We start from the raw sequence: 21,523 nt of genomic DNA, 5'->3' as shown, positions 1-21,523 counted from the left end.
GTATATGCAAAATTTCATTAGGCTCAGGAAAGTGAAGAGAATGAAAGCAGATTTCACACCAATAATTTGTGTTAATATTAGTAGCCCATTATTCAATGCCACAAGAACAAGCTACACACAGTAACATTAGCTGTCAGGAATAGAAAAATAAATATATATATATATTTGTTTATATATATATATATATATATATATATATATATAACAATTACATTAATCCCAATGCTTTCAAAGCATCACATTGCCAGCGCTTTGTATTTAGTTTGTTCCAAATGATTATAATTATACATATAATTTAAAGTAATTTATAAAATGTGAAAACGTTGGTTTGCATGGAGCCTAGTTCTTTGAATGTAAATTGTATTTTCCTAATAAAATTCCTGTATATGTTCTTTACATTCCAAATTGTCATTCTGAGTATAAAAAGCACATCAAACACGTTTCTGTCTTCTATTGTTTCTATAATAAATGTTTCTAAATATTTCCAAAATAATTGTAATAATTCGGAATGCATGAAAGAACAATAACAACAATTTTCATCATTGTCATACCATAATAATGCAATAATACGCCAATGTCTTTCAGTCCAGATTACTGTTCTCATAGCTTTTGCTTTGACATAATCACGTGACGTCATAGTGATGTCATCAACCCAAGACGGAAATAATATTGTCATTGGACCGCTGGATGGCATGGTTCACGTGTATGAAGGCAAAGGGAACCTGTTTAAATGTATTACTTTACTTTGTAAAAAGAGAAAACAATAATTTCCTGAGATACTTGTATCGGAAAAAACAAGTGAGTGTTAGAACTCTGGGAACTCAACGAACAGCGTTAAATGTCCGGGAAAGTAGTGCGCAAGTCATACTTTACTCGAAACAACTGCGATACACAGAGTTAAACGACATGGAGATTAAAGGGGCCACAACGGTAGAAGACAACCTTGATATGGAAAGCGCTGTCACAACAAACTCCGCTAAACGTAAAAACGAGGAGACGGATCAGGCAGAAAGACAAGGCAGCGGGAAGAAGCGAAAGAGGGGCAAAAAACAGCTGCGTTCCGGAGAGCGGTACGTGCCTCCTCCACAGAAACGCAACCCGGGTGTGAGTTTCAGTCAAGAACATTTTGCGGAAACCTCCTACTATTTTGAAGGCGGTCTTCGCAAAGTGCATCCTTATTATTTTGATTTTAAGACTTACTGCAAGGGACGTTGGGTTGGTAAAACTTTACTAGACATTTTCAAGAGTGAATTTCGTGCGGAGTCTTTGGACTACTACAATAAAGCTGTCAAAGAGGGGCGGATTAAACTGAATGAAACGCCTGTGGATGACCTGAATATAACACTAAAGGTAAGAGATCACGTGACAATGCTCACCTACTGTCTCTTTCTATGTGTTCTTGTTTAATTGTTTTGTATCTCTCTTGCTCGTCTAGAACAATGACTTTTTGAGGAACACAGTGCATCGTCATGAGCCCCCTGTCAGTGGGCAGCCGATGGAGGTTCTGGTGGATGATGGTGAGGTGGTGGTGGTGGATAAACCCGCCTCACTTCCTGTGCATCCCTGTGGGCGCTACCGTCATAATACTGTCATCTTTATTCTGGGGAAGGAGAAAGGCCTTAGTGGCCTCCACACAGTACACCGACTCGACCGCCTCACCTCAGGTGTGCTGTTGTTTGCTCGTACACTCGAGGTCTCCAAAAAACTGGACGAAATGGTTCGTGAAAGACAGGTAAGACATCCTCCATAAAACATAGCATACTAGTAAAAAGTGCACAGAAAAGTTGTAATATGCAATCCATAATGATTGTGCATTGAAGGGGCATGTCTTAAATATGGGGTTTAAAGTTTTTATTGTTTGTTTATTATTTTGCTTGGCTGACTGACAGATAGAAAAGCATTTGTTAAAACGAAAAATAAAGAAAAGTAGTTGACAAATGGATTAAGAAAAGGGATGATATAAGATTCTCCTGTAAGTTTCAGAGCTGAAAACTTCCTTTTTAGTCAAAGAAAAGCTTTTATAGACACCAGGCCCAGAAAACGATCGTGAGTTGCGGAATCATTTGTAAACAAGTCTCAAGTGCTGGATTTGCAGACACAATGTTGTGCCTTCTAAATTTGATCCGACAGGAATGCTGCAACAAACTTATGTGATTTAGGGCTCTACGCTAACTTTTTTGTTGAGGAGCGAGTCCATTGGCAGATTTAAAAGAAACATAAACTCATTATGATAGGCATTTTAATAACACTTAGAAAATAAGACTTCTTATCTTGTTATTGATTGCAAGATTTTTTTCCGACAAAAACAGAGGATCACTTTTTTCAGTGTGTTAAGAAGAACCAGTAAAAGTTATTTCCATATTGTATGGTTTCAGGCAGACTTTGACCACACTTTCTTCTGTTTTTAACAGTTAGAAAAGGAATATGTCTGTCGTGTGGATGGGGAGTTTCCAGAAGAAGAGGTGGTGTGTGAGGAACCCATCCTGGTAGTGTCCTTCCGGGTTGGCCTTTGCAGAGTGGATCCCAAAGGCAAAGAATCCCGCACAGTTTTCCAGAGACTGAGCTATAACGGACGCTCTAGTGTGGTCCGCTGTCTGCCTCTCACAGGGCGTACTCACCAGATTCGTGTTCATCTTCAGTTCCTCGGCTTCCCAATCCTTAACGATCCCATATATGGGTCTTCTGCATGGGGTCCTAATAGAGCCAAAGGAGGGCTGAAGGGTATGAGTGATGAGGAGCTTCTAGAAGCTCTTATAGAAGAACATCGTTCAAAGGAAAGTCTGCACTTGTTGGATTTGCCCGATGAAGAGGTCTCAGGAAAACAAGGGCTGAAGACTGAGTGTAAGCTTGGTGCTCAAGAACCAAATGATCAAATAATGATTCTTGAGTCAAGCGGTGGTGCATTCGATGACAGTTCCTGTAAAGGGCCTCTGGGTGAAGTGAAGGCAGAAGGCACCCTAGAACTTCACAAGAGCACATCTGAAGTTGAGTTTGAGGGTGAGATGAACGGAGCTCAAAAAGAAAAGAATTCAATCTCAGTTGAAGCCCCCAGTACTGCAAAATCAAATTCTTTTGTCAGAGATAATTTGTGTGGCGAATGTAAAATTGTGCGCCCTGACCCAAAGGAGGAGGATTTGATAATGTATCTACATGCATTACGCTACAAAGGACCTGACTTTGAATATTCAACCCAACTGCCCGATTGGGCCAAAGAAGACTGGATTCAGGATTAAACTAATTTCAGATGTATTCATGCAACATTTTTTACCAGTTACTTCTGCACATACAAACGCCCCTTCAATTACTGAATATATTCAGTGTGAATTCAAAATGACTTATTTTTAATTTATTTTCATTTAAATTGGTGAATGTATTCGTCTGTACTGCGGTGCATGTCTGTGTTTGGTCTGAATATTTTTTTCAATTCCTTATATTTAAAAAAGAACATTTCATCTGATATTAGCATCAAGCAATAAAACACTCATTATTTTGTGGAAATGAAAATGAAGCATGTTTTTTATGTATAATTTCCTTCTCCCTCTAGAGTAATTTTAATTAAACCGTCTAGCGCAAAATGCCATGTTATGCATAGTAATTATCAGTTTTTTTAATTGCATCTTGAAGTCCTGTTTCAATCTGTTGTGACTTGAAACTCACCCTAGAAAGTCAAAGACAGATTGCAGTGTAACTTCAATTAAAATATTTTTATTTTTTTAATTGAACTTCTTCATCATAGTTTATCTTCTGACAACTTTAAATCTGACTTTACACACAAGCTATCAACAACATTAGTTCCACACCAGCAGGTTGTATGATACAGCTGCATAATTTCAGGGGGAAAAAACTTTTGGCACAAATCATTCTTACATTTTGGCACTTTGTATTTTAGGATGCTTTGATAATGTCAAGGACACATCCGCTGGCCTCAATGAAGTAACATTAAATCAAAGAAACGTTCTAGCAAAACAATTTTCCAGTATAACAGGTTTAACTGAACTTTGATTCCAGTTTTATAAAGAACTGACATCTTTGTGCACATCACAAAACACCACTTTTTACATACAACCTTTTGCATTCTGATTAATGCATATCTTTCAAATACATACTGAACATAGAGGTAACACTCACAGTCAGAGCTCAAATGTTGTACACTGCAGGGATTTATAATTCTGGGGCATTAGTGAAACATGTCCACACACTGAAGCATTATAACTAAAGTTACACACTGTTGTAATTGGCCTATTCTAATGGGCAGTCATTGTCTCATTTTTTTAAAAAGAGGGACTTTTATGGCTCTGCAATAACAAAATGATGTTTCCTTAAGCTTTCCGGTTTGAACATATTTATCATAACATGCAATAAAACATATTAATGTGTAAAAAAGTAAAAGCCACAGTAGCAAGCACATCTATGCCAAGTTTTCCTGGCATAAGTTAAGTGTAAAATTACTGTATAGTGGGTTATTTCAGTGTTTGATCATGTGTGTATAATAACGGAAAATTATTTGAACTTAATTGGTTGTTGACTCTAAATAACAGTAAATAAATTGATAAGGATTGTGACCTTAATCAAATTATGGAGATTAGTTGAAAAGTTCATGGCTTGGTTTTGTAAAAGATCAGGCACAATTGTTTTTTAAGTGTTTGCAGTTCAAGGCCCCAGAAGAAAGGCTATTGTGTGTGCACATTCAGTATATATTTACATAACATGCAAGGAATCATGCTAAAAAATAAAAAAACCCTCTTCAAATGTTTGTACGCACTGTGTATAATTAATCAATGTTTGCTTAACATTGTCTAGGTCTCTTTTTCAGACAGATTCCAAAATTGCTCCTGAGTACAAAAGTTCAGCCCACCATATAAAGTACTGGCCATGCCCTGGTTGTTTAGATCTGCTCAGTGTGTTGACAATATTGATCAGCTGCCATCTCCTTTTCCTTCCCTTTTTATCCAGACATCGGGCATATCGGGTTTGCTGTTGGGCAATATTACGGGCACATCACTTTGGGTGGTCCTCACCCTACCAGACCCTGGGGAGGCAAGGTCATATACAGTCTCCTTCAAGGACAGACGTAAAGTGTCTCTTTTGCCATTAAGGTGGCCAGGTTGTAACTCTTCCTCGATCTTAACAGCTTGAGACACTAAGATAGCAGGTTCTACCTCACTTAAGCAGGTCTCATTAGAATCTTCGAGTCCGTCCATGGAACTCTGAGACTGACATGACAAAAGCCTTTTGTGTAGATGACAGCTAGTGGCTTCATCAATTGAGAGTGACCTGTCATTGACAGTGTCTGTTGTCTGTGTGATCATGATTTCTTCCATGCTTGAGGAAGACGATAAAGACACATTCCAAAGTTGGAGCCCACCTCTCGTCTGGCCTCGGCATTTCTTGCACAAAACCTTCTCCTTAGACATATCTTGTTGAGGAGCAACTACAGGACGCAATATGTTCTCTTTGTACGGGGATGAGGTCTGGAGCGCTGGAGGTGGGTTGCAACCCTTAAGGTGCCTGCTACACATTTCTGCGCTGTCAGCCTCAATGCTGACTCGATCATAGTCTTGCCTTGGACTAAGACCACAGAATTGAATGTCATCAGAAAGGACAGAAGGTCTATTGGACAGCTTGCTGGTGCAAGTACTATTCTCAAAGCTGTCGCTCAACTGGCAAGCAAGTGGCTGCAGCTCATACTGTTCTGGCTCCCGTCCTCCGATCGGTTGGCGCTTTCTATGGTGTTGTTGGTTGGGGCAAAGAAAGCCTTCACTTTCTTTGTTAAAACTTCTTCGAACCCGAGAACCTGTGCCACAGCCAAATGCCCCATTAGCTGCAGCATTGGTGGTCCCTTGTTCTGTAGCCGAACCGGACGACAGTATATTTTCAGTTGCTTGCTTTGTAACGCAGGGTAGGGTTATGCTTCCACAGTTCTTTTGGGGGCCAAAAAAGCAACACAGCGACTGGAAGAAGAAAGTGGCGAAGCCGCATGCAACACACTTCACAAGCAGGAGGAAGATCCCAAGCTTCCTGAAAAGCAGTGCAGTTGCGGGTAACATAATAATACCAACGCAAAAATATGCCCCAGCACCTGTAGCTACCGGGTAACCCATTCTCTTCAGGGAATGTGCAACTCTGCCCAGTCTGTCATTGTGTGGGGCCAGGCTGTACGAAATGCAGTAATTGGCCACAAAGTCAACAGAAAGACCTGCAGCTGCTGAAATAAAGAGTGCTTCCACACCATTTAACTGCCATTCTAAAAGCACAAGGAGACCAACAGTAGCAAACACGCTTCCTCCCACCGCAATGGAAACAAACACACTTAATGGAATATTCCACGTCGTTAGTAAGAACAGTGCAAATGTGAGAGCTACTGAAAAGCCTGCCACCTCCAATGTCTCTGAACTCAAGCATTGCTGGAAGTCGTATAAGCCTAGCTGGCTCACAAACCATCCTTTCTGCAGTCCCACTGGAGCCTTAGAGATTTCCCCATTAAACCATGATAAGATCTCTTGATAGAACTGTGACATTTTGCTGAAGTTAAAGCTGTAAAGTTGTACAGTCTTGAATATTACTACAAGGGCAGTGATTCGACCCTCCGAATCAAACCTTAGGCCTCCACCGCTGGTTAAGCGCCCCTCTGCATACTGTTCTGCCACCATCATGCTAAGGCACTGCTCAAAAACACTTGGTGGGTAAGGAAAGGGAATATTATTGCAGCAAAAGCTAAACGCATCTTCGCTTTCAGAACAGCGCCTTATAGAAACCCAGTGAATCAAACGTTCGACAAAACACACATTGTCTTCTGCTGTTTCTTGGTCAGTTGATAATGGAGAATAAAAGCTCTGGTTTTGAATTTTTCCACACAGATCCCGTAGCCACAGTTGGGCTTGCTGACTACTCATATTAAACCCTGTATCAAGAGCTAAAGATCCATTACTTTTTGGATCAAATTGGTCACCATCGTCTGATGGAACAATGCCCCAAATTAGAGTCAGCGTCATGGGTTCATCTTCACCCTGTTTCATTCGCTCAAACATGAACTGATGCCGATATTCAGCATCATATCTCTCAAAGGGATGGCTGGAACGGAACAGCTGAGTTGTCCTGCTGTTCGAAGTTGACAGTTTCATGCCAGGGTCGACGCATGATATGTACGTTCCACCAACTGCGAGCACTGCAAACCAACAGATCCAAATGTATCGGAATTTAACTACTCCGCAAGGCAGGATCTTTAAAAAAAGCAGGTTTGATGTGTCTGAAAACCCTCTGCCTAACGTCCGAAGCTTCTGCCTCAAGGTAAACAGACAGCGCTTTCTTGAACTTGTCTCCCAGAATCCACCTGTATTTTTTGAGCAGCAGGGCTTCCACGCTGCCTTTGCAACAGGGTTTGAAGACAGCTCAGTATAGCGTTCCTGCAAAATAAGGATGCAAGGAAGCCAAACAAGAGCAAAAAATGTGTTTATTAATGAAGCACTGCCAAGATACACGGCATAGCATCTCACGGCAGTGATGCTACTTATGTAGCCCGAGTAAAATGTCACGCTAGATGTCAGACCTGACACTAATATCAAGTATCCCATTTCCTGTAAAACACGGTTCATTCTCTTCTCAGGGAGAGCTGGAGGGTTGTTGCTTAGCTGTAGTTTCCAGAAATCAACAAAAGTCAGGGCATGATTTAGGCAACTTCCCAAAAGCACAAGTACTGATGCAAGATTGAGGAGTGGGAAAAATGTCAAGCGAAATGCGACTTTGTAGAAAAAATATGAGGTGGAAAGCGATAAAATGACAGCAACCAGTGACATCACTGGTATAAATGGTGATTTGAGATATAGTGCCATTGTGAGCAAAAGTGCAAGAGATGCAAGAACAGGATAGACAGAGTCCCATGCCAAATAATACTTGAAAAGTTTCTTTTTAATTCCCAAATCCATTCCTGTTATGGTGGTGTTGTTGTAAGTGAGCTCACGACCCTCTAAATGGTCCAAATAAATTTTCATCAATGGATCACCTTTTTCCACTGGTAGAAATACAATGCTATATTTTAGAGACGGGACCTTGTATTCAACAGTCTGTGGTCCCAGGAAGTCCTTGTCTACAAGGTAATGAAGAATCTGGAAGATGCTTGACAGTTTACAGCGCTGTGGGACCGATGCACAACGGCCAAATTTACTCCTCTCAGTACATGATGCAACCAGGCTTCTGTCATGGTAGTAAGGGGCACAGAATCTGAGCAGACCAAGGCTTTCAGAAACCTGCTGTGCAGTCAGACTAAAGCAGGAAGAAACGTTGTTGAGAAGAGCCAAGTAGTTTCCAAGAGACCAACTTGGACAGCACTCATTTTCCACTGTGGAGCCGTATAACGCTGATCTGACCTGGCAGAGTTGATCAAATTGTGTCCCTGAACGGATCTAAGATGATAAAAAAAAAATGTTATGTGCATTTCTCAGCAAAAAGATTACAAATATATAATAAATCATATTGCTTTCAGTTTTCATTTTCAATCTCATTAGATTTTGTAGGTATTCGTACATACCATTTGAATTAATAATGTAATATATATATATATATATATATATATATATATATATATATATATATATACAAATATTACATTAAATTCAAATATAGTTGTATAGTTTCTTATTTATATAAGTATGTCTCTAAAAGTTGTTCATACTGTATACAAAATGCTTATGTTTTAGATGCTGTACACTTTGGTTATTTTTTTCAATACAAACATACAAAAAAGTACCAGAACCAAACTATCTGTACAAGTACCTATAATTACTAATGAGATAACATTCAATTCTGTAATAAATTTATCTGATTATTGACAAACATTGACTATATCACATAACCAACAAAAGAACTTAAGAATATTATCCTTTTGGCAAAATATAGTCCTTAGTTTACCTGTGTCTGTTCCATCTGGCACATGGAGTAAATTGCCTTTAGACTCCAGAGACTGGCAGAGTTTCCAGAGCGGAAGACCAGCTGAGCATAGCGCTCTCCTACAGAACCACAGATAGGGTGACAGAGAACAGCATCACATAATACAGCATGCTCTGTTCCATGTATTAGGTTAGGAAATACCTGGTAGTACCAGAACGAATCTCACCTGGGGCATTGCAAAAAAAGTTGTGCTCTGTGTAATCTCTGTGCAACATTCTCCTTGATCGTTCTCTTAACTGAGGTTCAGATATAACTCTGTCCTCTCTGTAAGGCAATTTTTTTTTTCCAATATAAACAGCATACAATCATTTAGTATTAAAGACAGCCGTCTGATTTAGTTGTATCAGTAGTAGAATGTAAGTATGATCGCCAAGAAATACCTTGCAGTAGTTCTTTCAGTAAATTGGCGTGGAACTGGGGACAAGGATTTTCCAGGCCCAGTGTTTTGCTGTAACCTCATCCAGGTTGCCAGACGGATACTGATGTCTGTTCCACGAGGTTCATATCCCTGTGAGATCCGATCAAAGACACATGAGTGTTAAGCAAGAAACTCTTTGAAGTCATTATAAAAATGAGTTGAAGTCATTTGAGAGGCCAATTTACAATTCTAAAGATGAAAGTCCAGCGTTGGCCAGTTTATTCTCAGAAATGTATTCAAGCAGAAAATAAACTCTTAGGCCTGGTTTCAGAGACAGGGCTTTGATTAAGGAATAGGCCTTAGATGAATAGATCATTTTAGTGGCTCTTATAAATTTACCTTAGCAAAGAAACATTACTTGTGTGCATCTTGAAACAAACCAATGGTTTCTATCTATTTTTAGATATGTCAGTGCAAGTTGATTTCAGCTAAAAAAGCTCAAACATGCATTTTATTCTGGGACTTAAGCCTTGTCTGTGAAACTGGGTATTGCTGTAAAAACGTATAGTGATTTTCAAACTTAATGGGCCTTCTCATACACCCGGCACAGTGCAACGGCAGGTGCAACTCAAGTGTTTTTTGCTAGTTTCAGCCAGAAGCAATGATCATTTTCACGTCCAGCATCGCTTTGTTTAAATAGCAAATGCACTCGTGCCCATCTGTTCACCCATGGGCGTGCTGGCCTGAATGAGGTATGCTATTTTAAAGGAAAATAAATGTTTTTTGTGGGGGGTTTATTTTTAAAGCTACTGTGTGATATTTTCCCCCATCTAGCGGTGTAAAGGTATATGACCATCCACTGAATATTAGTTTCTGTTCCTCTCAATTCCGATTTTGTTTTAACTCCTACGGTGGCCGATTTAGTCCAAGATTAACATGGCTTGCAGTTCGATCTCATTCATGACTGCCATCGAGTGTTAAAACGCGAAAAGCGAAGCTTGAATTTATGGGTATGTCCCTCTTTGGCTAATGTACTTTCAAGATAGAGGGGCAACATGGCGACCGGCATTTGAACCCCTCACCCGTATGTATTTTCAATGGCATATTATAAACTTATGAAAATACTTTATTACTTGATAGAAGTAAATATACATTAATGAGCACATATATTTTTGAAAGAACTAAGTAATTTTAGCTAAGAATAAACTAAAAAAGTTACACAGTGTAGCTTTAAAGGGTCCGTTGTAATATGAGACTTAGTGTTGTCAAAAGTACCGACCACGATACCAAATCGGTACTGAAATGTTAAAAATATGACGCTTTGAGTGTTGTTGAGGGGAATCGTAAACACCTCTGACTGGCTGTTTTGCTCACACGCTCATCAAATAGGTCTGTGAATGGCTACAAGGATTAGCGTTTCACAAACATGTTGTAAATATACATCAATGATGCTTTTTACAGAGCGCCTTGCACAGATACACACAGAGCGTTTTAATGCAGGTGTCTATCAGCCTACCGGTCCCCTGGTTGACCCCTGCTTGTGCTTTCAAACGCTCCTGCTCCCGCTTTGAAAACACTTTCAAACACTTCCGTTCGCTTTCAAACGCTCCTGTGTGTTGATCATTGTAGCCAATCACAGGCACATCCTATGAGCGCCTGAGCACAATGGTCAGTCAGAGCTGTTTACGATTGCAGCTCAATAGCGCTCAAAGAGTCACATTTTTTAATTTTAGTACAGATTTGGTATCGCAGTCGGTACTTTTGACAACACTAATGCAACTACAGGCGGGTGCACAACGCACTTACACTCTACTTATTACGGACACGCAGCAGTACAACACATTTTTAAATTCCATTTGCAAATTCCTCTATTTGATGTTTTATTAACAAATTTCGGGTGGAGCACATTGAGATAATTAAACCTAATTAAACACAAATGGAGCACACTAAGTTAATCAATTTAATCAACGACAAGACGTGTGTGTGTGTGTGTGTGTGTGTGTGTGTGTGTGTGTGTGTGTGTGTGTGTGTGTGTGTGTGTGTGTGTGTGTATGTATATATATATATATATATATATATATATATATATATATATATATATATATATATATATATATATATATATAATATACATATACACAGCAGATTTACCTCTTTTTGTTGACGGCTTTGTAGCTTCCCTCCACCACTCCATCTCCTCACTTGATTTTAATAAACTCTTATTAGATGTTAACAGAATCCATAATACAATACTCTGTCACAGGGGGGATAATCTGGGTTTGGGCAAAATTTCGAGCCGGCAGCCCTTTCCCTGACAGCACGCCAAATATCCATAATCTTTATTCTTTACTATTTATCTATACTATACTATTTAATCTTTACTATTTAATTTAATGTAAATGTGAACTTTCGAAGTAAATAGCAAATCCGCCATGGTGCAAGCACAACTGGTTTTAAAAGGAATAGATGAGACTGGTTTATTGCACATTACACCCAAACAGACCCATGAATTATTAAGAGACTAGGTACAACCCTTTTGGACCATGCATCTGTTGCACGGACAGTTTCTTCTGTCTTCAAACTAGCAAAAGTTATTCTGGACACGCCCAAGGTACAAGTGAACCTGCCATGTGCTTCAGACCATGTGCTCAGATCGTTAAAATAGGGCTCTATGTTGTTTTAAACTTTTTTACATCACTTTTAGTATGTTTAATTGAATTCCTTTAATTTTTTTAGTACAAACGGATGCATTAAAGGGGGGGTGAAATGCTGTTTCATGCATACTGATCTTTTTACACTGTTAAAGACTTGGAATCCCATACTAAACATAGACAAAGTTTCAAAAGTTAAGGTTTGATGGGAGTATTTCTTTGTCAAAAATACTACTTCCGGTTAGTCATAAGTTTCGGCAAGTTTTTTGAGATCATGCGTCCCCTTTGACGTTAATGGGGGCGGAATTTCCTTGTATGGGCCTTACGGACAATTCTACCGGAAGCGCGTGAGAGAGAGAGAGAGAGAGAGAGAGAGAGAGAGAGAGAGAGAGAGAGAGAGAGAGAGAGAGAGAGAGAGGGAGAGAGCGAAAGCAACAGCCTACGCCCATCAAAGCGCTGGCTTGTAGGATGCTGGACAGGTGATGTGCACATAACAATGTCACCAAAAAAGTGCGTTTTTGGTTGCCAGACCAAGACAGTCCTGCACAGATTCCCCAAAACCCCCGCGTTAAGGCAACAGTGGATGTAATTTGCTTTTCCGGATCAGCAACTGAGTTGCGCGAATGTTTATATCTGTTCGCTGCATTTCGGTGCCGACTGTTTCATAAACAAGGCCCAGCTTGACGCCGGCTTTTCCAATCGCCTAATGCTGAAGGATGGAGCAGTCCCAACGATAAAGGTCCTAACGTTAGAACCGCAGGCTGTGAGTAAGAGTGCTTCAAATGTCTATGCTCATCAAGTAGCCCAAACATGATCACGTATAGTTAATTGATCAATGGAGCATGCGATGTGTAGTGCGTGTACATTTGTTTAGCTGGCCACTATATGTGTAACTTTATGTTTGTGTATTGTAAAAGCACTCCAAACAACAATACACAAAGAGGGGGGAAATATGTTGAACTAAATAAGCACGCTTCTTCATTCAAATGCGCTACTATTCCGTGTCTATCTATGTAAACACTAGCCTGCGGTGCAAAACCAGTCCGCTTACTAACGTTACAATTGTCTACACAAACCACGCGTAAACACACAAACACACGTGCACAACTGCACTTCCCACATGTACACCTTCAAAGACAAAAATACGACGATATAATTCAAGTATAAATATGTAAATAACACAAGCCGCTAAGCATATTATATAGTTAGTGTATATCGTACCACATAGAGACGTCCTGCTCTAGTCGTTTTTGCTGCTGCTCCTGTTCAACTGCAGCCTCTGGGTCTGATTCCAGATCATAGATGTATGGCTGTATCTGATTAAAAGCCATATTTTTATTTTGAATAAAGTTTTTTCCCCGCTGTTAGGGATGACACAGCTTTACGACGCACTCGACTCAACACAATAGCAGCAGCGCGCACATGTCATTATTTAGCTCCGCTCACACGACACGCCCCCACCCGCTCTGCTTTTTTCGGAAAGACTCGGAACAGCGCATCTTTCTTATATAATTATAAAAAAAATAAAGACTTTTCGGAGATATGCAGGATGCAATGCTACTCTATAGGTACTCAAGATTGACATGACACTGACTGAAACTGAGTGTTCACCCCCCCTTTAACATGAAGCAATAATTTTCACTATATTACAGACATAAAAATACTCACCAACAAAGGGTCTGAAAAGTCTGGTAGAGAACCAGTCAAAATCCCAGCGAGGGAACAGGCAAACAGAACTAGCGTACATGAAATGAGTACAGTCATTGGGTACTCCACGATGACCTGGGAATAGCTGTAAAAATCAATGGTGTTCAAATGGTCAAAATGTAATCGAATTGCTGTATGGTACATTAACTTGCATTATACTACTGGCATTTGCCACACTGCATTTTAGAATTACATTACCACATTATCTTAATGCTTGGATACTTCTTCCCAGTTTCGTTAGATCTAATATTGAACATGAGGCTATGTTAATGTGCACTACTGTATTCCTGTTAATAATAATCTTAATATTGAATTTCATGTGATGTTATTATAAACAAATAAATCTTTATCATCAGTTGCTATAAAAGCATCTCACCTCCTTGGTATCCTATGCAAGCCATCATTCCTACTGAGTAGACAGACATAGTTATTAACATATTTAAATGTTTACAATCAAGATGTATGTCCATTAAAATTATATTTATAATAGAAAAATGGTCTGGACCTCACTGTCACCATGTGACGCTGTACAGGTCTGTGGTTACTGCCATCATGAGATCCATGAAGCCAGTGGCACTGCATTTTATTCTGACAAGAAGGCAGATGCGATGGACTGCAGCTCTGGACAGTTTTTACAGGACTCCCTGAATGCAAGTCTGCTTGATGGTAAGCATTCACTTGACCTGGACATACATTACTTTGATTCGACTGCTGGTGGCCACAGCAGGGGCATCTTTTGCGTTGTGGTGAATATCCAGAGCCCTCTGATACTTGACGGTGGAGTTGAGTGGAGGAGTGTGAATTGAACGGACTGCAGCTGTCTGCTTGGTTATCTTCAATCTTGACCGGACACATCTGAGATTCTGTGCTGTCACTGTCCGGAGGACACAGCGAAACCTCAGGGATTTCACTGAAAATAAAAGAATCACATTATCAGATGTTTTTACTCCATTACTCTGCTGTGAGGAAACATGTTGCCTTAAAATGATTAAAAGAATAAAGAACACAATTCTTGAGTAATTAAAAAAATTAAGTTATGTGAACTTATGTGACAATTCCACATAACTATTTATTTCAAGTACGCATGATGTTTGTTTATTTGATCATTTGAAGGCAATGGTTTTTCTTCACTTTTTTAAGTTAAGTCAACTGATCACTTGTTACAGTGTACCTTTTCAATGTAGCCTACCAGTTGTTTCAACAATCGTATAATTCATCAATTGGACTGATCCGATTGCTGTAGTTCTCGAGCTAAAGAATCCTTAATTCAATGATGTATAAGTAAGTGATTTTGTTTTTCCTATAGTTATTTCTACATGAAGAAATCGAGATGCGAAAGTGATGTCAGAATTTTGTTGAGCCAATTCTTATGAACCGGTTCAGAAATGGACTGATCCTACTGCTGAAGTTGATAGGCTAAAAACTCACTAATCCAGTTGGCTTCTTTCAACTCACAGAATGAGTCATTTTCAATCACTCAAATATTTAATTTATATTTTGCATATTGGCTAGGGAATTGTAACTGAAATTAACAATTTAGTTTATTGTAAATGAAAGCCATATTTAGGTTATGATTGACCCTAAGTTGTTTAAGTGCTAAATCAGCTGTAAATCCAATTGACTGATTTCCCTTGTTTGTATACTTGAATTCAGTAACTCAATATCTTGATATTGAGCGTTTAATCGTAAACATTAGACATGTTTTGAACAAAAAGAAACATTTGCTTATTTGTAGATAATGCACATTTAATGCCTGAATCCATCATATTGACCAAACAATACAGTATTTACGATTTTGTAACGTAAAATAATTAGTTGTCCCACAAATATTCTTATCTTGTTTTGTCAGGAAGTGCCTCTATCATTTTTTGCAGCTGAGTTTCTGAAGACATATTAGATGAGCAATGATGTCTGAAAAATGTATCAGTGAAATGCATGAAGGCCCAATTAGGCCAAGAGGGAGGGACTCATGTCAACCTCATAAAAAGCCTGCTCAGATGAGATGAAAAGAAATCTCACTAGTACTTATAACTCAGCTGCTCAGCAAGTAAATATGAGAGTGCGACAACTGCTGAATAATGTAGATGACCTTGAAGAACCAAAGTTTAAGACCCAGTAAGCCTATTCTTTTTTTTCTTAAATTAATATATTTACAATACTAATTATGAACATTTATTATGACTCTTTATGTGGAAACTTCAGATGTTACTGTGCTTAAATGTTAACCGTATCACCTTTATTGATCAAATAATGTGTATTATATAACCAATGCTTCTGTTTATCGCTGTTTGCCATACTTCAACTAAAGTTGCAAGTTTGTTGTAAGAAAATATTTAACTACTTAAGCATGAACAACTCCTAATAATGAAGTTTTAAGTCATTTGCCTTTTAACAATCTTGTTTTTACACAGATGTACTCTAGCTGACTCATAGTATTACCAAGGTGACCAGCTATGCAAACAGTGGAACAAACAAATGACTGCTGGTCAAGTGTATAAATGTGTTCACAAGCTCATTGTTGGTTTCTTTAACTGCAAAGATTATAATACGCAAGACTGATCTCGTTTAGCCGTTGACAAAATTAACAACCAGGATAAATCATATGCAAGGAAAGTAAAAGAATTTTTGAACCAGATGTTTCTGAACAAATATATTACAGCAGGATTAAACAAAGCCTTGGCTCGATACCCTTTTCTCTCTCCCATTACCGAACATTGGTTGGCCTAAATGGCTAAATGCGTATTTGGATGTGAGCTGCATCATCTACATTAACTCCATCTTTAGGATTAGCCTGCAATAAAACAGGGCAATCTTTGCTGTGGATCAACTGCTAAACACAGAGCTGCAAAAATAGCATCAGGAAATTTGATAATGCAATGTAATGTGTGATGAACTCACTTATTAGCAGATTCCTACTACAAGGCTTTCTGCAGAATTTTTAAATAAGGTTACATGTGTCTACATATATGTTAATAAAATACAACAGGCATCATTTAACAACAATAACCATTCAGCATCTGATGAGGATCGTGGGTTTTGGTTGTGCGCGCTTGCTGCAGGTGGCTGCCAAAAGCTTCACAAGCTTAATTTGATTTGACAGCTCTGCAGCTGGTACGTCGTGTCTGGCGGTCTGCACTGCGAGGACTCAGAAGCGATTGTTGTGGCCTGTTAAGAGTGTAATGCCTGATACAGACTGTGCGATTTCGGCAATCCTATAAGATCATTATAAATCATGACATGGACGTAGACTCTACGATGTTGACACCCATTGCATCGTAGGCTACATGGCTAACCTAAAAGGATAAAACATCATCGGCATGCGTTCGTGATCAACAAATAAAGCAAGATGAATCATGCTTCGGAACCTGTTGTTTTTATGTGTGTTTAAAGAAAGAGGACACAATAGAGGAGGATATGGAAGCAGTCATGGCTAGGGGAAAGAGGCCAACTTGGCATGCCGATTTTGCAAATGGAGCTTGAAGCAAGTTTTAGTGGCATGTCACGTTGATCAATACACCATTTCTTGTTGCATGTTTATTGGCTAATCAGTAGACGTAGTTCGTAGCAGCAAACACACTATGAGATTATCATGCTAAATTTCTGACACTGTCAGAAATTTATTGCAGGCTATCTTTGGTCACAAGACCATGACAACGTCCATCGTTGAACCTCTCTCACTGTACAACGTAGTCACGACCACAGAAAGAAGAAGTCGAAGTGGAGCTCGTTGATAGATTAAACATTCACTGTATCCAGTCGACAAAACTCCGAACACATCTTCCCTTTTTAAGAATGATTTCAGTGCCGTTCTTTGTTCTTTTCTAGGAGAAAAGTTTAACTGCCAAGTCTTCCAGAGTCGCGGTCAAAGCCGATTCGAAAGACCGCCATTCGCCAGCTTCTGTTTACTAGTAGCATGCAAGCGCAATTCGGCCGTCATTATGTTAAGCACCGCCCACCGACTATATACACGATATGATTGGCCTGACCAGAGTTTGGTTTTTACAGTTCAGAAGGTTATTGAGAGTTGCTAGACGACACTCGCGGCAGATTAGATTGGCTACCGCTAGGGTGCGTCTAGATTTCTAGGCTACTGCATAACATGAATTACATTATAAAGTTTAATCAAATAAAAGTGACTCAAGTAATATTCTTATTAAGTTCATTTTGGTATTAGATACTACATAACATTATTTTTTCATTCATTGTATCCTCCGTTTAGGAGCCACGACCACAGATTTGTCATCTTTCGTCTGGGACAGCCCAAAATTGCTCATTGTGTACCAGACATTAGGGTGAAATCAGTTCATCAGCAGACGAGGAAAGATTCTTGCACTTTGAATGCCTCCGAATACCTCAAGGATAGGGAAAAATCAGCTTAATGGATATGAGTGTAATTTCCAGAGTGAATTTGTTGATGAAATACCCTCTTTAACTAAAGTTGGCTTAAATATTTACTGGAGCAAGCATAATTATTTACTAAATACTTAATTTGTTTGCTCCCTTTTCACCCAATCTTATGAGCATATGATGTGCGAATAAATATTCTGCAAAAAAAAAAAAAAAAACGACCTTAGCTCAGTTTATATTCACATCTCCCTCAAGCTTTTACTCTGTGGAGCCTGTATGGTAAGAGTCATGTTATATTGCATCTGGAATAAATGCCTGAAAGGTAACTTGAATTGATGACCTGATTGGACAAATGCCCTCAGCCCTCATTTCCCTTTTCATGTTGGCTGACAAACTCTGACTAATATCATGCAGTATAATGGACACTTACACTGCATGAGATTTACTTCAGGCCACTGATACATGGTGACTCAGTCTAGATCAAAAATAATTAGACTGATTCACCAGGGTGAATCAAGTGACACCGAGTGATCATAGGCACATATTCTTGAATGCAAATTGCAAAGTCGCTGCTGTACACTATACATCGGCTAAAATCATATTTTTAATAATCGATTTGCTTTCAAATCGGTCTAAATTTGAATTACTATAACACATGCAGGCTTAATGAAACTTGATAAGATTAACATACTATTCATAAGGTGAAAAAGTGATTGATTGTCATCTCAGTAATGTAATTCTCTACTAAAAGATTCAGATTAATGCCATTGCCACCAGACTATTAAATCTCCCAGGCTGTTTGTGATGGCTGTGGGAGATGAAGCACTTGCTTTTGTGGGTATTTTAAGTAACATAAACAACAGATAATAACATGGAACAAAACCTTTGATTAACAAATCAAATGTTGGTAAGAGATGCCTATACGTGCGGATTGCATTGGAATAAAGTATAAAGACAAGGATTCTCCTGAAAGGGTTATACTCAAACATGAGTCACTGCAGCTTTAGCTGGATCTTCTCCACCAAAGCTGGAGAACACATCTCACCATCTGCTCATACTTTGATATACAGGAAGATTTCTTAATTAAAGTTAATCATTGTTGATGTTAGCAGAACAGGGAATCTACATGCTGAAGTCAGAGTAACAAATGAACCCTGTGATTAACATTTTCAGAGTCAGTCGTCTAACACCTCCATTTACAGTCCTAGATCCCTGTGTAGTTCATTATGAGAATTACTCCAGACAAAATGAAACATGCCTGACTAATGGTGGGGATAGACAGAAAAGATTTCCTCTCTGTTTTGTTTTGGCATTCATTAAAAGAATTGGAATATTTCTCAAATGTCATACTGAATACCAGGTTTACAAATGCAAATGAACCTACATTTTGCTCTAAAATGTATACATAAATAAATATAATAAAATAACTTAATATTTTCTGAACAAAAGCATCAAGGTCACATTAACACACGTATAAATAGCCATAAATAGTAATATCTCGCTTCAAAACATTACATCCGATTAAATAACATTACAGAATAACATTACAGTATAGTTTTAAAAAAAAGACAATGTGCTTATTAAGTTCAGTTTGGTATCAACATAACATAGATTACAAGAGTACTTTTATAATCTTTATATGTTTGAATGGCAGGTGCACTGTAGGTCAAATATATACAGTATTAACATAAGTCTTACTGGCTTGTTTTGTGACCCCAAAACACCAACTGTAACATCGCGATAAGCGGTCGTGTCAGGTTATGGATAAGATATGAGCAAATCCAATAAATTATAGTATTAATAGTAGTAGAATTTACACGTGATCTCCTTGTACTTTCAACCTATTTCCCGGTTTTTGTTATCCTTGGAGGATTGTATTCTCCCTTGTAAACAAAAGCCTAAGTGTGTCTGCTCGAGAGACACGTTCATTATTCCTGATCATTAGCAAAATCAACCATTTAAATGACTTACGTACGTTCGCGCACAAGCACTTGCTCTATCAATTAGCCTTATTATCCTTGATACCCTCATACAGTAGCGTACAGTACACGTACCTTTGATGTGCTTCCACAGAAGGTCCCTCTGTCGTGGCTGAATCTGTGTTTTCAGCATCATCACGCTCTCTAGAAATGGACACGGTATCCATGCTTTTAGTGTCTTTAATATCCGCCTGTCACTATCAGATGTAGGCAATAATTCTGTGCAGCAGTGCAATCGAGTCGGGTTGCGTTCGTGCTGTTGAAGGCAAAGGCTGCGTTAGTGAGTGTGTGGAGGCTGCTTCATCGTGGCGCTGTGATCTGAGGTGTTGACAGTGAGTTAAGCGCGCGCTGTTCACCCGAGGGTGGTGCTGGAGAACAAAACCACGTCGCGTTAACACTGCAAGAGTGTGTAGCCATATCCGTATCGAAACTGGAAAAATTATCTGATATTCTTTTTTAAAGTCATATGACCCTCTAGCTGACCGCTATAATTTAGTGCACGCAATATACGTTCCTGACCGTTCTCATGTTTAACTCATGTTCAAAGCGGCCGTATGTCTCATTAACTTTATGGGTTTGAGTCAAAGGTTCAATTACACAAAATCCAAGTAGTGCTCGCTGCAGAGCATCAAGGGTGGATGTGTGGAGTAATGTGTGGAGAGGTAGGGTTATGGGTAGGATTGGGGTGTGGTTAGGGGATGCAGCTCCACAAATCAGGAGGTCAAGAGGTGGAGCTGTTTATATAGCTATGATGGTTTTTAAACATATATAGCTGGTTTAAACAACTGTTTAAATCGCCATAAAACTAAGAACTTGTGATAGACTGGTCTTATTAAATCCGAGTGAAACGGCTTCTGAACAAGAATTGGTTTGTCCATCGGGAATTGATTGGTTGGTTGTGGTTTCACTATTACTGTGATGTCATGTGAGGGACAGGTTGCCCCGCCCTCGCGTCAGTAAACACGTCATCATGGAAGAGATGTCTCTGCAAGAGGGAGGGGAAGTTGATTTTTTTTTTTTTTTTTTTTAAGATTAGGAGGACACATTCATAAAACAAATTGATGTAGGCTGCAATGCATAAATAATTTATGATAAATACTATAATATTCAATTAAACTAACAATTGTCCATTTTGATTTTCTGGTGAATTTAAATGTGAATAATTTTTCAGAATTCTATAATTACAAAATCTTATTTTTGCAATAGCTGTTGGGAGGAAAAACAAGCAAAAAAAAAAAACACATATAGGTCGATTTCCCGGGATCTGTTCTCAAGGGCATTCATTATATATAGATTAATGTATACATGTTATATATACACCGATTAGCATATGGGGTTTACACTGCTGTGGCCTCTTTCAGCAGGATAATGAATACTGCCACAAAGCTAAAATGGTTCAGGAATGGTTTGAGGAGCACGAGTTTGAGGTGTTGACTTGGCCTCTAAATTTCCCAGATCTCAACCCAATCGAGCATCCATTGGATGTGCTGAACAAACAATACTGATCCATGAAAGCCCCACCTCGCAACTTACAGGAC

General features: G+C 38.9%; 2 protein-coding genes across 3 annotated transcripts; one reads left to right on the top strand and one right to left on the bottom strand.

Moving 5' to 3' along the window:
• Window positions 1–645: 645 nt before the first annotated feature.
• Window positions 646–3,540, top strand: rpusd2 (RNA pseudouridine synthase domain containing 2). The gene is made up of 3 exons (XM_067455255.1): window positions 646–1,350; window positions 1,436–1,732; window positions 2,412–3,540. Exons 1-3 carry the CDS (start codon window positions 688–690, stop codon window positions 3,231–3,233), a joined length of 1,782 nt encoding a protein of 593 aa, XP_067311356.1. The 5' UTR covers window positions 646–687; the 3' UTR covers window positions 3,234–3,540.
• A 145-nt stretch (window positions 3,541–3,685) lies between these two features.
• disp2 (dispatched RND transporter family member 2) lies at window positions 3,686–20,629 on the bottom strand. 2 transcript variants are annotated; one of them, XM_067455253.1, is made up of 8 exons: window positions 20,061–20,629; window positions 14,165–14,569; window positions 14,036–14,068; window positions 13,621–13,744; window positions 9,324–9,451; window positions 9,110–9,207; window positions 8,905–9,002; window positions 3,686–8,399 (listed from the first exon to the last, which is right to left on the bottom strand). In XM_067455253.1, exons 1-8 carry the CDS (start codon window positions 20,150–20,152, stop codon window positions 4,917–4,919), a joined length of 4,461 nt encoding a protein of 1,486 aa, XP_067311354.1. In that variant the 5' UTR covers window positions 20,153–20,629; the 3' UTR covers window positions 3,686–4,916. The 2 variants fall into 2 exon arrangements, with proteins under 2 accessions (XP_067311354.1, XP_067311355.1); XM_067455254.1 differs by having other exon boundaries at window positions 14,036–14,065.
• Between the last annotated feature and the right edge of the window lie 894 nt (window positions 20,630–21,523).

The sequence above is a fragment of the Pseudorasbora parva genome, chromosome 10 (genome assembly GCF_024679245.1).
Source record: "Pseudorasbora parva isolate DD20220531a chromosome 10, ASM2467924v1, whole genome shotgun sequence".
NCBI classification, from domain to species: domain Eukaryota; kingdom Metazoa; phylum Chordata; class Actinopteri; order Cypriniformes; family Gobionidae; genus Pseudorasbora; species Pseudorasbora parva.
Note: the sequence above shows the minus strand (reverse complement) of the source record. Positions and strands in the feature narration are given on the sequence as shown.